General features: G+C 57.1%; 1 protein-coding gene across 1 annotated transcript in view; it reads left to right on the forward strand.

Moving 5' to 3' along the window:
• The window catches only part of LOC135404849 (hydrocephalus-inducing protein-like), a 102782-nt gene extending 88197 nt beyond the window's left edge, over positions 1-14585 (forward strand). The window contains exons 2-5 of the mRNA XM_064639582.1: positions 12716-12955; positions 13446-13601; positions 14025-14218; positions 14399-14585. Coding sequence (XP_064495652.1) covers positions 12716-12955; positions 13446-13601; positions 14025-14218; positions 14399-14585 — 777 coding nt within the window. The remainder of the gene's footprint in view (positions 1-12715; positions 12956-13445; positions 13602-14024; positions 14219-14398) is intronic.
• Positions 14586-15216: the final 631 nt, after the last annotated feature.

Genomic DNA, 15216 nt, shown 5'->3' on the forward strand with positions numbered 1-15216 from the left:
ACAGTGCCCAGGAGGGATCTCCTTCACCTGCACTGAGGGAAGGGACTCAGCTGAGTCAACAGAGGTGTCTCCTTGTGGCTCTGCAGACCTGGGGCCAGAAGGACACTCAGCTCCCTCCACAACCCCATGGGCTGGGATTCCTCCTGCCCCACTTCAGTGGGCCCAAAACAGGCCCCTGCAGTCACTCCTTGTCCCAGCTCCCATGGCAATGAAGGAAGACCAAAGCCAGGAGTGACCTGCTGGGACACAAAGCCCTGGTTCCTTCTGAGGAGCCAGAGGTGACTGAGATTCCTGCTGGGAACTGCAGGCTCCAATGCAGCAGTTCCTAGGGACAGGGCAGCAGCTGTGGGATCTTCTTGGAGGCTGCTGGGACATTGCTTTGGCCAACTTCAGTAGCAGAAAGTGTCTACATGTAGGACAGGGGAACCTGTCACTGTTCTTTCTGTCCAGGGCAGCCCCTAGAGGTGTTCAGGTGACCAAATGGAGTCAGGTGGCACAGGGAGAGAGGTCTCTCTCCTGTTCTTTCTCAGGGTATTTTTACATGTCCTCAGAGTACAATGGCAGTTGGCTCCTGGACATCCCTTCACTGCTGAACCTAATTGAGGGCAGCTGAGCCTGGATTGAACAGCCAAAGAGGGGCCTGTAGTGCCAGGGGAGGTGCCAGGGCTCTGCAGCACAAGTGCAGCAGCTGCCCTGGACAGCACAGGGCCTGTGCAGGGACCCCGTCCCCATTCCCAGCAGTTGTGGGACAGGCACCACCCAGGGCTTCTCAGACACATTGGGGGCCTTTGGGGCAGGGAGTGAATCCCAGCCCTGCAGGGACATAACATGTGGCCCTTCTCTATCCAGCTGGTGCTGGGTAGTTTGTGAATACAAAGCACATCCCAGCAGGGTCTCCACTCCTGTGCATTCCCTTTTCGTGTGGTTTAACCCCAGTGAGCAGCCAAGTACCACAGAACTGCTCACTCAGTCTCCAACCTCCCCCTGCACTGACGTGGGGAGGAGAGTCAAGGAAAGACAAAACTCGTGGGTTGAGATAAGAAAAATTTAATAACTGAAACAAAGTAAAGTATGAAAATAATAATAAGTGTAGTAACTGTAATAATAACTGTATTGACAAGGGAGACAGAATAAAGAGAGAGAGAAATAAAACCCCAGAGGAACAAGTGATGCTCACACACACTGCTCAATGCCCCACACCCCAAGCAGTGATCTGCCCCTCCTGCACAACCCCTCCTCATGTATCCACTGGGAATGATGTTCTGTGGTGTGGAATATCCCTTTGGAATGTCCAGGTCAGCTGTCCTGGCCCTGCTTCCTCCCAGCTTCTTGTGCACCTGGCAGAGCACGGGAAGCTGGAAAGTCCTTGATTAGGGTAAGCACAACCAAACCATCAGTGTGTGATGAACATTGTTCTCCATGGAATCCAAACCACAGCCCTGCACCAGCTACTAGGAAGAAAATGAACTCTCTAGTTAGGAAGCAAATTATCTCCGAATTAATCTGTAGTTAATCTATAGGAAGATTAATCACATCTCCTAGGAAGAACAGCCAAGCCAAGGCTGGTGTCCACCCCTTATTCCGCACCATTTACACCGTGTCAGATCCCACACTTTCCAATACATTCCACCATCACCTTTCCTATCATTTGATATAAACCCACAGATCTCATTGCTTAGTCTATGAAAGTCTGTTGAGTTCATTTAGTCCAGGATTTTAGGCTCCATCTGCCAAAATACTCTTTCAGGGCAGGAAAAATGCTGTCTACTGTGGGATTGTTGCCTGTTGCAGCCAGTTCTTGTTCCATCACCGCTGTGCTTGTCTGGTCTCCTCCAAGCTCACTGTTCATTTCTCTCAGTGATTTTCACTGTAATACCCCCGACACAGCAAAGAGTGGCCACAGCAGTGAGAACGCAGTGTTAGAGAGTTACCACCGTAACACAACTGAATTCCTTGGCTGTTCTCACCCAAAATCCAACCCCTTCGAGGCACACACTGGATTTCCCATCTTTCCCTCCTTACCCACCAAGTGCATCCGTGTCCTTGAGCAACATGAATCCCACGGGTGCACTTCCCTTTGCCTGAAGCAGGAATAACCCAGACTGTGTTCCCAGCATGTTTTTAATGTGCACTACAGGAACTTTATCCCTTTCTATGGCAGGTGAAAACTTGGATTGGACAGGGCCAGCCCGATTGGCACATCCCCCGGTGCTGAGTGACCAGGTGGCCTTTGCTAAATGTGCATCCCAATGTTTGCAGGTCCCAGCACCCACTGCATCATTCCATCTTTCCCGAGGCTGGTGCATGGCAGGTGTGCTGCTTTTAGCACCAGCAGGAAATTAAAATTCAGATCAGTCACTCCCCTTCCCACGCCCCTTCTGGTGAGGGAGGGACAAAAAATGAGAGACTCTGGGTGGAGATAACAATTCACTGAAAGCACAGAGCAATGGAATAAGACACGCACAGTCACAACAGCAATATCAGCAGCAAAAGTATCCAGAAAGAGAAGGTGTTTCACCCCCAAAAAGGGGTCACCAGCGGGCACACAGACAAGATGCCAGGTGCACCCCCGGACAAAGGCAATGCGGTGGGGGAGCTCCCAAGGGTAACGTGTTCAACCCCTGAGCCCGACAACAAGGAGAGCCAAGGACAAGCCAAGCCCTGGGAGCTGGGTCGTCCCGGCCGTGTGGCGCAGCCGCTCCCTGGGCTCAGTCCCGCGCTGGCTCCTCTCTTCTCCTCCCAACCCGACGGCTGAGGGGGCTGAGGCTGCCCCCCAACCGCCCCGTCCTGCTCAGGCTTTGGTTCAGCACCACGGCCCGTCGTGGTTTCCCCTTTCAGCACCAAAGGTCCATCGTCCCAATCCGGGGAAAACATGAGGGGGAGCAGCAGGGCAGAGGACAGGGAGCGCAGGAGTGATGCTGACAGTCCCTGCCCTGCAGAGAGCAGGGCAGGATGGAGCAGTTGTGGTGCAGAGCCCCGGCTTTTCCTGCTGGAAGCACAGCCCTAGGGATGGCATGGAATGTACAGGATAAATAACTTGGTGACACCCACAAAGCGCTAAACTGCCCCCTCTGCTCCCTAACCAGGACACCGTGGTGACTGACCATGGCAATGGGAATGTGTGATGGTTGCCATGGTAATGGACCATAGCACCGTGGATGTATGATGGTTGCTATGGTAACTGACTGTAACAACGTGAATGTATGATGGTTGCCATGGTAACTGACAGTAGCAATAAGAATGTATGACAGTTGCCATAGTAACTGACCACAGCGACATGAATATATGACGGTTGCTATGGTAACCGACGGTAGCAATAAGAATTTATGATGGTTGCCATGGTAACTGAACATAGCAGTGGGAATGTGTGATGGTTGCCATGGTAACTGACCATAGCAATGGCACTGTATGACAGTTGCCATGGTAACTGAACATAGCAGTGGGAATGTATGATGGTTGCCATGGTAACTGAACAGAGCAGTGGGAAGTATGATGGTTACCATGGTAACTGACCATAGCAATGTGAATGTGTGATGGTTGCCATGGTAACCGACCATGGCAATGAGAATGTATGATGGTTGCTATGGTAACTGATCATAGCAGTGGGAAATATGATGGTTGCCATGGTAACCGACTGCAGAAACAGGACTGTATGACGGTTGCCATGGTAACTGAACATCGCAATGGGAATGTATGATGGTTTTTAAGAAGCACTAGGCCTTGCTTGACACGACTTTGGAGGTTGCACACTGTGTGAAAGCTCTGTGTTTATACTCACAAACTCTGTGAAACTATGCAATGTTTATACTTGTTAGCTATATGTTTATAGTCGTAGGTATGAGAAAATCCTGGGTTTTTGGTGGAAAGTTTTGGGAAAACTGGAGATAAAGGAACACCTGCAAGATCTCGGAAAGTCCCTAAGGGCGGATCAATAGGAGGGACTTTGGGTGGCCCTATGATGTCAGGCCGCGTGGACAGAGCACCAGAACCAGCGGACCGACGGCGTGGTACGCGTGCACAGACTGAGCTACCCAATCACATTGTTGTAAGTACGTACCCAGAAAAAACTAAACTGTATAAAAGTTAACTCATTGAATAATAAATTGAACATCGCCTGATCATACTGACTGTCTGCGTGTGCTCTGGAACTCCTGCCGGCCACAACCCCAGGCGCTGTTTCCAAAGGAACCCCAATGAAAGGGGGACGGGGAAAGAGGGGCGGACAAGGCCCGCAATGGAACTCTGTGTGTGCAGCCTCATTTTCTCCTTCAGCACCCACAGGAGAGGGGGCAAACAGTAACAGTGGGGGTTGGGACCCAAAACCGTTCACGGCAGAAATTGGGGATTGAGGGGACAGTGGGAAAGTGGGAGGAACAGGGAGAAGGGTGGAAAAGGGAGGCCGGTCTGGCGAGTCTGATGGTCCCATGGGGGTCTTTGAGCACAAGGGGGTTGGCCCCCTGAGCTCCACACTTCCTTTGGGGTGCTGGGGGCTGCTGGATCCAATCAGCCCTGGATTATGCCACCACTTTAGAGGAATTACAGAAGTGTGACTGAATCACTTTGATCCCCATGATTTTAATGATGGCAAAACAGATCTATTGATAAAAATAAATTATTTAGAGATGCAAATGATCAGACAGAAGATCTTCATCAGAATTATTTACTGCACAATAGAGACACTAAAACTACCAGGAGTACAGGATAAGATAGGACAGGGCTCTACACTAAAGCAGTTGTTGAAGCAATTCTACTACAGCTGGCACAAAAGCAAGAATTCTTAAAAAGAGTTGTATGGAACTCCCCCAGACCAATGCTGGTGGGGAGATCTCTGCTCTCAACCTCCAGCAGTGACCTTGGGGGGTCCCCAGCCAAGGCAGGAATCTACACACACACACAGAAAGGTTCTGCTGGAAGAACCTGCCTGTGTGAAAAGGGACTGTCCCTTTCTGGTCGAAAGGGATGGACTGACAGTCAATGGACTCCAGGGGTTGCCTCCCCATCAGGGGGTTCATTTGGGGTGGAAGGAGTGGCCAAAGCTCTTCCTGCAGTCGGGGCACTTGCAGGGTTTCCCTTACTGGTGGGTCCGTTGGTGTCTGGTCAAGCCAGAGCTCTTGTTGAAGCTCTTCCCACACTTGTAGGGCCTCTCTCCCCGGTGTGCATGCGCTGGTGGGTGATGAGGGCAGAGTTCTGGTTGAAGCCCTTCCTGCAGTCCATGCACTGGAAGGGCCTCTCTGCCCTGAGCTGGTCAGAAACCTCTTCCCACATTCCCCACACCTGAAGGGCCATTCTCCAGTGTGGTCAGAAACCTCTTCCCACATTCCCCACACCTGAAGGGCCATTCTCCAGTGTGGATGTGCTGGTGTCAGATCAAGTTGGAGCTGTGACTGAAGCTCTTCCCACACTCCAAGCACCTGAAGCGCTTCTCCCTGCTGGGAGGCTGCTCAGGCTCCACCAGGTCAGAGCTCCGGCTCAAGCTCCGGCTGCCTTCCTGGTACAGGCTGGCTCTTTCCTCCTCAGAGCACCCTGGGCTGCCTTTGGAGCCCCTCCTGCGGGGGGATCTCCGGCCCTTTTCCTCCCCGCTGCCTTCCTGCGCCCTGGAGCCCTTCAAAACGGCCTCTCCCACCAGGGTCTCAAGGGGAGATTTGTCCTCCGGGCTCTCCGTCCTCAGCTCGGGGCCTGGGGCAGGAAGCAACAAGGACAGGGAGGGGATTTGCCTCCGGCCCACAGGGAAGGCCAAGGACATCCCCCCAACTCCGGCCCCGGCAGGACGGCGGCGCCAGCGGGGTTGTCCTGCAGCCGGGGCCATGCTCGGCTGACAGAGCCAGCACAACACCCGCCCAAAGGGACACTGACTGCCTCCTCACCTGCCTGGGGGGCCCAAGGCATCTTCCTCTTCCTCACAGCCTCCTCCTCCATCCGCCCAAGCTTTGGGAAGGACAAATCCTGATGGGGGGGAAAACAAGGGCTGAGCACGTTGGCTTGGGGGTTCCTCCTGCCCAAGTCCATCTCTAGAACTCACCGGGCATCCTGTGACCATAAAAGCCTCCAAAACAGCAAGATTCAGCCCAGAAAAACCCAAAACACAGTGATTCAGGAAAAAAACCCCTCAGAAATAGCAAGAAAACCATCACCCCCAAAAACTGCAAAAAGCTGGGATTCAGCTAAAATATACTCCAAAATATGAAGATTAGCCCAAAAAATCTCTCCCAGAAATTCCCCCTTTCTGGTCTCTTCCCTCTGGGGTTCAGAGAGTCTCCCCTGTCTGGGATGCTTGGAGTCCCACTTAGGGATACTTGGGAGTGTTGGGTCTCAAGGGTCCCTTCTCCTCTGACTCTCGCCTTCAGGGTGCCACATTCCCGGATATTCCCTCTCTCCAGGTTTTCCACTTCATTGTCCTGGGGATCCCAGGGGTCCCCAATGTCCAGGCTTCCCCTTCTCCAGGCGCCCCGTTTCAGGCTCCCGGGGGTCTCGGGGCTCCTTCCTCTCCGTGCTCCCCCCTCCAGGCTGCCGGGGTCCCCCAGCTCTGGCATCACCCCGCTCCACCCTCCACACTTGGCAGCTCCCGGGCTCCACACCCACCCCCAGCACTCCTGGAGGGGCCCCAAACCCGCTGTGTCCCCCCCGCCGGCACCGGGCTGACAATGGAGCTGGCGGGGCCTGACCCAGCAACACCAACCCCCACCATGGGGGGGACCCGCATCCCCCCCCCACCGCTGGGGCTCTGCCCCCAACCCAGCCCGGCACCCTCAGAAAACACCTCCTGTCCAACCCCAGGAGCCACCCAGGGCTGAGCAGGAACAGGAACAGCAGGAAAACAACTACCCCCCATCCTGTGCATGCCTGGGAAGGGGGAACTCGTCCCAAATATTCTGGGGGGAGCATGGGGGGGTCAGGACATACTCGGGCTGCCAGCACAGATTTCCCTGCAAAGCCTGCACTGAGTAAAGCTCTGGAGAGGAGATTGTGCCCCATGGAGGGGATTGCAGAGGCTCCCTCAGGTCCCCAGCAGGAATCAGGAACCAGGAATAGACACAAAAGGTCCCCCCAAAGATTTCAGGGGGAGTGTCCTGGAGGGAGGGGACAGTGTCACCCCACCAGGGCGGGGCTGGCAAGTGGGAGGCTGCTCCAGGGCTCTGCAAGAGGCCTCGTGCTCTGCTCGGCCCCAGCACTGGCTGGTCCCAACAGCCCCGGCTGCCCCCGGCCCTGGGCAGCTCTGCTGCCACAGGCTGTGCCCTCACCGTGGCCCTGCAATGGCCCTGCCTGTCCCTCCCCCGTGGCCCTGCCCGTGGCCCTGTCCCTTGGCTCTCTCTCTGCCAGCTCAGTGTGGGGCACACGGGCTGGGGGTCCCTCCCGCGCCCCCCGGGCAGCCGGCGTTGGCTGGGGGGATGTGAGGGCTGGGCCTGCTCAGCACAGCCCCGGCCTCGTGCCCAGCGCCTCTTTCCTGCCCCACACAAGAGCTTCCCGGCCCCCCCAGGGCTCCCCTGCTGCTGCCTCTGCTCCTGGCCCTGCCTTTGCTGCTCCCTTGGCTGGGGCAGCGGCTGCAGGGGGGGGATGGCAGCAGCTTCAGCTCCACGGCACTTCCTGGGGGGAGCTCAGCCCGGGGGGCACGGGCAGGGACCTGATGGGGATGGACAGGGGCCCTGCAGGGGAAGGCACAGGGACAACCTGTACAACGCCCACAGCATGGGCATCACCCGCAGCGCTGTCAGCTGCTGCGTGGTACCAGGGCTCTCCAACGTCATGGAGTCCATCGCCAGGCCACACTACTACCGGCACAACAACTCCATGGGCATCTCATTCAGCACTTCAACTCGGAGCGTGCCGTTGTAAATAGTTCCCCCTTCTAAGTCTTGTGATCAGCCATCACTGGATGCTGGGATGGAAGGGTTTGACGGGTACATAGAGCTCAACTCAGCAGAGCTCCCCACACTTGTAAGGCCTCTCCCCGGTGTGGACGCGCCGGTGGGTGATGAGGTGGGAGTTCTGGTTCTGTTGGAAGCCCTTCCCGCAGTCGGTGCAGTGGAAGGGCCTCTCATCCGTGTGAATCCGCTCATGCAGGAGGAGATCTAAACTGGTGTGAAACTGAGTGTTGAGGAGATCTGAGCTGGTGTGATCTGAGCTGGAGATGCGCTGGTGTCGGATCAGGCTGGAGATCTGCCTGAAGCTCTTTTCACATTCCCCACATGGGTAGGACCGTTTCCCACTGTGGATGTGCTGGTGTTGGAGCAGGTGGGTGCTCTTCCTGAAGCTCTTTCCGCACTCCAAGCACCGGACGGGCTTCTCCCTGCTGGGAGGCTGCTCAGGCTCCACCAGGTCCGAGATCTGGCTCAAGCTCCGGCCACCTTCCCCACACAGGCTGCGTCTTTCCTCCTCACAGCACCCTGGGCTGACTTTGGAGCCCCTCCTGCGGGAGGATCTCCGGCCCTTTTCCTCCCCGCTGCCTTCCTGCGCCGGGGAGCCCTTCAAAACGGCCTCTCCCACCAGGCTCTGCCAGGGGGATTTGTCCTCCGGGCTCTCCGTCCTCAGCTCGGGGCCTGGGGCAGGAAGCAACAAGGACAGGGAGGGGATTTGCCTCCGGCCCACAGGGAAGGCCAAGGACATCCCCCCAACTCCGGCCCCGGCAGGACGGCGGCACCAGCGGGGTTGTCCTGCAGCCGGGGCCATGCTCGGCTGACAGAGCCAGCACAACACCCGCCCAAATAGACACTGACTGCCTCCTCACCTGCCTGGGGGGCCCAAGGCATCTTCCTCTTCCTCGCAGCCTCCTCCTCCATCCGCCCAAGCTTTGGGAAGGACAAATCCTGATGGGGGGGAAACAAGGGCTGAGCACGTTGGTTTGGGGGTTCCTCCTGCCCAAGTCCATCTCTAGAACTCATCGGGCATCATAAAAACCTCCAAAACAGCAAGAATCAGCCCAGAAAAACTGAAACCACCAAGATTCAGGCAAAAATCCCTTTCAGAAATAGCAAGCAGTGCAGGAGGAGCCTCCCAAGCAGCAGTTGCAGGGCAGCAGGGACCGACCTGAGCTGCCTTTGGTGCCCAGGAACTCCCCCCACACAGCCCCTCTCCTGCCCCGAGGGACCAGCAGAACAGGGGGAGCCCAAAGGACTGGACTGGAGGAATTGAACAGACATTTTGGGGCCATTTGATGGACATTTTGCAGGGGTGGTGCATAGACTAAGGGAAGGAGACCTGTGTGTTCTAGCAAAGAATGGGAAGGGGCTGGTGGGGGGTGAAGTTGTATTGAGTCGTGTGGGGCCTGGGCATGATGGGACTGGTGTGGAATAAGGGCCAGAATGTGCTGCTTTGGGCCGGGGTGGAGTTAATTTTCTTTGCAGGGGCTGCTGTGGGGCTGGGGTTGGGCTTGTGCTGAGCACAGGCTTGAGAACACAGAGGTGGTTTGGTTAGTGCTGAGCCCACCCAGAGCCAAGGCCTTTCCTGCCCCTGGCACAGACACACTGGGGAGTGGCTGGGGGTGGGGGGGAGGTTGGGAGGGGACACAGCTGGGACAGGTTTAGAGGGATGGAGATTGTTTTCCCAAGTCCCCATTCCATGGGATAGGGTCCTGCTCTCCTGGAGGTGCTGAACACCTGCCCAACCGTGGGAAGCAGGGAATGAATCCCCTGTTTTGTTTTGCTCTTGCGTGCAGCTTCTGCTTGTCCTTATTAAAGTGTCTTTCTCTCCACCCACGAGTTTTCCAGCTTTTCCCCTCCCAGTTCTCTCCAGGGTCCTGCTGGTGGGGGAGTGAGGAGCGGCCGGGAGGGGCTTGGGGGCTGCATGGGGTGAAACCACAACAGCCTTTTTTGGTGTCCAGGGTGGGGCTGGGAGTGTTGGAGATAGCCACAGATGTGTCTGGGATGTGCTGCTGAAATTTGCAGCTGCTGGGGCTGTCTGGGGCTCCTGGCTGTGTGTCAGAGTCTGGGGCTCCTTGGTGGCTGCAACTCCGTGTGAACTCGAGCTGAAGGGCCTGTGACCTGTGGGTGAGTCCAGGCTGGAGCAGAGACCCCCCTGCAGCCCGGGGAGGAGCCCACACTGGAGCAGATTTGCTGGCAGGACTTGTGACGTCGTGGGGGATCCACACTGGAACAGCCTGTTCCTGAGGGACTGACCCCATGGAAGGGACTGACACTGGAACAGCCTGTTCCTGAGGGACTGATCCCATGGAAGGGACTGACATTTGAACAGCCTGTTCCTGAGGGACTGATCCCATGGAAGGGACTGACATTTGAACAGCCTGTTCCTGAGGGACTGACCCCATGGAAAGACCCACACTGGAACAGCCTGTTCCTGAGGGACTGACCCCATGGAAGGGACCCACACTGGAACAGCCTGTTCCTGAGGGACTGATCCCATTGGAAGGACTCAGGTTGAAGAAGTCTATGGAGGACTGTCTCCCGTGGGAGGGAGCCAGGCTGGATGGAGCAGGGGAAGGACTCCTCTCCCTGAGGTTGAAGCAGCAGCACAAACATGGGATGAACTGACCATAACCCCCACTCCCATCTCCCTGGGCCCCCGGGGTGGGGGGGGAAAGGGAGGAAATCAGGGATGAAGTGAAGCCCGATGGTTTTGTAGGATTTGTAGGGAGAGGAGGAGGGAGATCCTGGTGCCGAGTAAAGGGGAGAGGAGGAGGGATGAGGCTGGAGCTGTGGAAGGCGCTGGAGGCGGCCGGGGGGCAGCCGGGACTTGGCTTTCCACATCTGTGCGGGGAAAGGAAGCCAGTCCCTGGTTTCTGGGGCTGTCCCCCCTCGCAGTTTGTTGGGTTTAACACCAAAGTGCAGCAAAGCCCCACCCCAGGGCACGGCCGGTCCCGGACACAGCCCCGGCGGGCGGGCGGGCGGAAGCCATGATGGCGGAAGGTGCGGCTGCGCTGGGGGAGATTGCGGGGCCTGCGGGAGAGCGGGGCTCTGGGGATCCCCTCGGGGGCTGCGGGGAGCGCGGCTGCGGGTGGAAAGGCTGGAGGGCTCGGGAGGGTTTAGCCAAGGGGTTCGGGGGTTCCCGAGGGTCAGAGCGCAGGCCTGGAACCAGCGAGCGGAGGGGGGAACTTTGCTAACGCCCTGGCTGCACTGCGCAGGCGCCGGCGGAGTCCTCAAGAGGGAACATCAACTCCCATGAGGCTCTGCGCGACCCGCCATTACCCCTCCCGCCACAGTGCCCCCTGCCGGCCCGGCGGACCGACCCCAGGGAAAGGGGATCTTAATGCCCCCTCGAACCCCAGAGACCCCCAACACTCAGCACACAGAGACCTCACAGGGAAGGGGCCCCGGGGTCCCCTAAAGCCCAGCAGTGGGGTTCAGGGGATCTCCCAGCCCTCAGGGGAGAGGTCCTGGGGGTGCCCCCAAAAGTGCGGGGGGGTGATGGACCACGTCCGGGTAAGGGGATCCCTGTGCCCCCAGTATATCCCAGTGACCCTCAGTACGGCCCAGTAACCCCCTCAGTGACCAGCCAGTGTGTCCCTGTGACCTCCCACTGCCCCCCAGTATGGCCCAGTGATCCTGCAGTGAGCACCCAGTAACCCCCGGTATGGCCCAGTAACCTGCCAGTGTCCCCCCGTGTGTCCTGGTAATGCCCCAGTAACCTCCCAGTCCCTCCCAGTGCCCCCTGCTTCCCCCCAGTGTGTCCCAGTATCCCCCAGTAATCCCCCAGTGCCTTGCAAAGCCCCCCAACTGTCCCCAAGGTGTCCCCAGATGCCCTTGGCCTTTCTGTGAGTGTGAGGGGGAGAGGGGATGTTTTTGTGCTCAGACGGGTCCATGGGGGGCTCCTGGGGTGAGATGGAGGGTTGGGGACATCAGGGATGGAGTTTGGGGACAGTGGGGAGGAGTTTGGGGACAGTGGAATTGGGGTTGTCAAGGGGGGAATTGGGGCCATGGGGAGGCCCTGGGGAAAATGGAGACACCGGGGGGGTCTTGGGGTGTTAAGGAGGGAACTGGGGACACAAAGAGGGTCTTGGGGACACCAGGGGGGTCTCAGGACTCACCTACTGGTGGTACTGCCCATCCTCTCCCCCACCCAGGCCCATTTAACCCCCTCAAATGTCCCCCAACCCCCCTTTTCCATTTAATCCTCTCCCCCTACAGATCCATTTGACCCCCCAATGCCCTCAAGACCTTTTAACTCCCCCAAATGCACCCAAAGCCCCCCAAAACCCCCAAATTCCCATCCAACACCCCAAGATCCCCCCAAATCTCCCCCAGCTCCCCCCTCAAATCCCTTCCAACCCCCCCAAGAGGGATCGCCCGGCACCCTGGGACAGGAACACAGTGGGCTGTACTGGGGGCACTGGGCTGTACTGGGAGGGCACTGGGGGGTCCTCAGGTGTCCTATGACAACATGGCCCAGCTCCAGGAGAGATCTGGGGAGCAGTGAGGAGCTACTGGTCTGTCCTGGTCTGTACTGGTCTGTCCTGGTTTGTTCCCCCAATCCCCAAAGCCCCTCCCCAGTTCCCCCAGGACCCTCCTGCACCCCAAAGCCCCCCAGGGCCCCCCAGGCCCCTGACTTGGTCCTGCTGCCCCTTGAGCATCTGCAGCTCCTGCAGAACCAGGCATTCCATCAGCAAATGTGCAGCTGACACCAAGCTGGGGGTGTGTTGATGTGCTGGAAGGCAGGAGGGCTCTGCAGAGGGACCTGGCCAAGCTGGATCCATGGGCAGAACAGGATCAGACATATTCTGTCATCCTGGGGCAGGGTTCAGGGTATCATGAACCAAGTGCCAGACAAGTCCCACTCTTCCCCTAAACACAAAGATGAGAAGAAGAGCAGTAAGTCTCCGGAGAAGCCAGAGAAGAAGCCTCTGGAAAAACATGGCAGCCACAAGAGTCTTCAGCAGGAAGGGGAAGTTGCAGAAGGCTCAGTCGGAAGCCAGGATGCCGGAGTGCCCTGCTTGGACTTCCACGTCACGCGTCGTGAAAAGGTGTTTAGGAGGATCCTGAAGAGCAAGAAGCTGACACCACCAAAGCAGGTAAAAGCCTGCAAGGCTCAGATGCTGAACTTGCCGTGGTCTGGGTCCCTGGAACAGTGTGTCCCCCAGGTGATAAGAACACAGAGCATTGTTGAGGCCACTGATGATGTTCCACAATAGCTCCGCAGTATCTCTGTGGATGGGGAGGTTCTCAACCTCCCTCAGATGTGTGGAAAGTGGGAGTGCTCTGTGTCCAAGCATCCCATCTGTTCAGAGAGTTTCTCAGTCTGGAAATCATTAAAAATGGTCCCAGGGCAGGGCAGCTCCCAGGCATTGTTCTCTTCAGCTGAGTCACTTGGGAGAGCTTTCTCTCTTGGTCCCACTGTAGGTCCTGCCTCTGCTCTGGAGCCTGCTGACCCACTGTGAATAAAAAAGCACTTGTACTCTGTATAAATCAAAAACTCCACTGCCAAAAGCTCAGGGCCTTTACGGAAGGAGTGTGAGGATGAAGGTGACAGGAGTATAAACAGGCTTTTCTCTTTGGTTTTAGATCCTGCACTCTCTGGGACTGGGACCTCCCATTCCCCCTGGCTCTCTTTTCTCTGTGGTCCCCTACCCAGAGGAGGACAGAGTCCCCACAGCAACAGAAGACCTCAGACACTTCATCCTTGTTGAACCTGAGGGTGCTGCTGCAGAAGATGATGTGGTGGGTATTCCTTTTGTGCCTTCAGTGAGGGTGCCAGGGCAGGGGACAGGTTGGATGGAAAAGGGTCACCATAGAGGGGCAGTGAAGATGTGATGGGGCCCCATGTCTGCAGGCATCCTTTCCACCAGGGATGAGAGAAAAGAGACAGCTCTGCTGGAGACACAGAGCAGTTCTGTAAGACAACAGGAAAAAAATGGCTTAAACCCATCAACCCAAGGGTCCTTGGTGGGGAGAGAGTCCTGGGTAAGGAGGGGTGTCCGAGGCAAGACAAAGGCCAATAAGGAAGACCAAGTCCATGGGCACTGGTGATTATTTATTCTCTCTCCTGTTGGCTAACAAATCCCCCATTCTGCTTTCCAGGAGGGGGGTGTCTCAGGGCAGGTCTCACCTCTCTCTCCCTTTTCTCTCTCCCCTTATGCCAAGGCCCCAGAGGCAGAGGCACAGGACCACTTGAAGGAGGGGAAAGCCACGAGCAGACACAAGTCTAGCAAGGAAAAGCCAAACTCCCCCCAGAGCCCGAAAAGTCTCCGTGATCACTCCCCAGAAACACCCCGAAGTTCACCTGAGCCAATGAAAAGCCAACTGCAGAGTGACTCAACCCTCGAGAGACCTGCCAGGTGAGCTGCAGGGGAGGAGGTGATCCCTGTGCTTCACGCTCATCTTGCCAAACGAGGTCCATCGTCCTCAGCTCCGCAGCGACCCTCTGCCAGTGCCTCCATGGGATGGTGAGTGCACAGCCCTCCTCCTTGTCTCCTTTGCCCCTTAGCAGTGTCTGAAGCTTCCCTTTTAACTGCCAGGCTGAGAAGGTTCCGGTGGATCGTTCCTGCCCACGGCGAGGTGGAACTGAAGATCCGCTTCAGCCCCACAGTGCCAGGGCAGTTTGACCAGCTGAGGAACTTTGAGATCCTGGGCTCAAAGCGCCTGTACCAGTTGCCCTGCAGTGCCACTGCCCTGTACCCCAGCATCAGCCAGAACCCACAGTAAGGCTGGGCCACAGGAGCATCCCACACTGCACCCCCGACCTCAGAGCCAGGGCTGCCCCTTGTGACCTTCTGGCTGGGGCAGATGGTGCTGCCTGAGTCACCCAGCATCCCTTCCTCTGCTGGGAGCTGGGAGGCTGAACTGGTACCTCAGCCACCGAGAAGGGTGATGGCTTTCTGACTAGATTTCCTACTTGCAGCATCTCAGAGCTCCTCATTCCCCATTTTTTCTCTGCCCAGGCTGGTGTTTCCTCGCTGGAGGAAGAGCAAGGAGAAGGAGGACATCATCTCCAAGGAGTATGTCATGAGCACGAAGCAGTTCCACTTTGGACCGCTGCTTTGTGGCAAGTCAGGAGAGTGGTATGTGCTCCCTGCTCCCAAGTGAGCATCCCTGTGTGCTGCCTGTACAGACTGAGATGTCGGGAGGGGATCTCCAGGGCCTTGTGCTCTCCTGGACACACTTGCAGACACACTGTCCCAGTGGCACAATGCAGGGCAGTCCCAGGCACATGGGCTTGAGGGAGCACAGATGTGTGAGTGTGAGCAGATAACAGGCAAATGAGCCTTGGAGGAGCTGCTTTGCCAGCCTGGTGGGTGCCCTGGTGTCCAGAGCCACCAGAGCTGCTGCTGCCAGC

The sequence above is a fragment of the Pseudopipra pipra genome, chromosome W (genome assembly GCF_036250125.1).
Source record: "Pseudopipra pipra isolate bDixPip1 chromosome W, bDixPip1.hap1, whole genome shotgun sequence".
NCBI classification, from domain to species: Eukaryota; Metazoa; Chordata; class Aves; order Passeriformes; family Pipridae; genus Pseudopipra; species Pseudopipra pipra.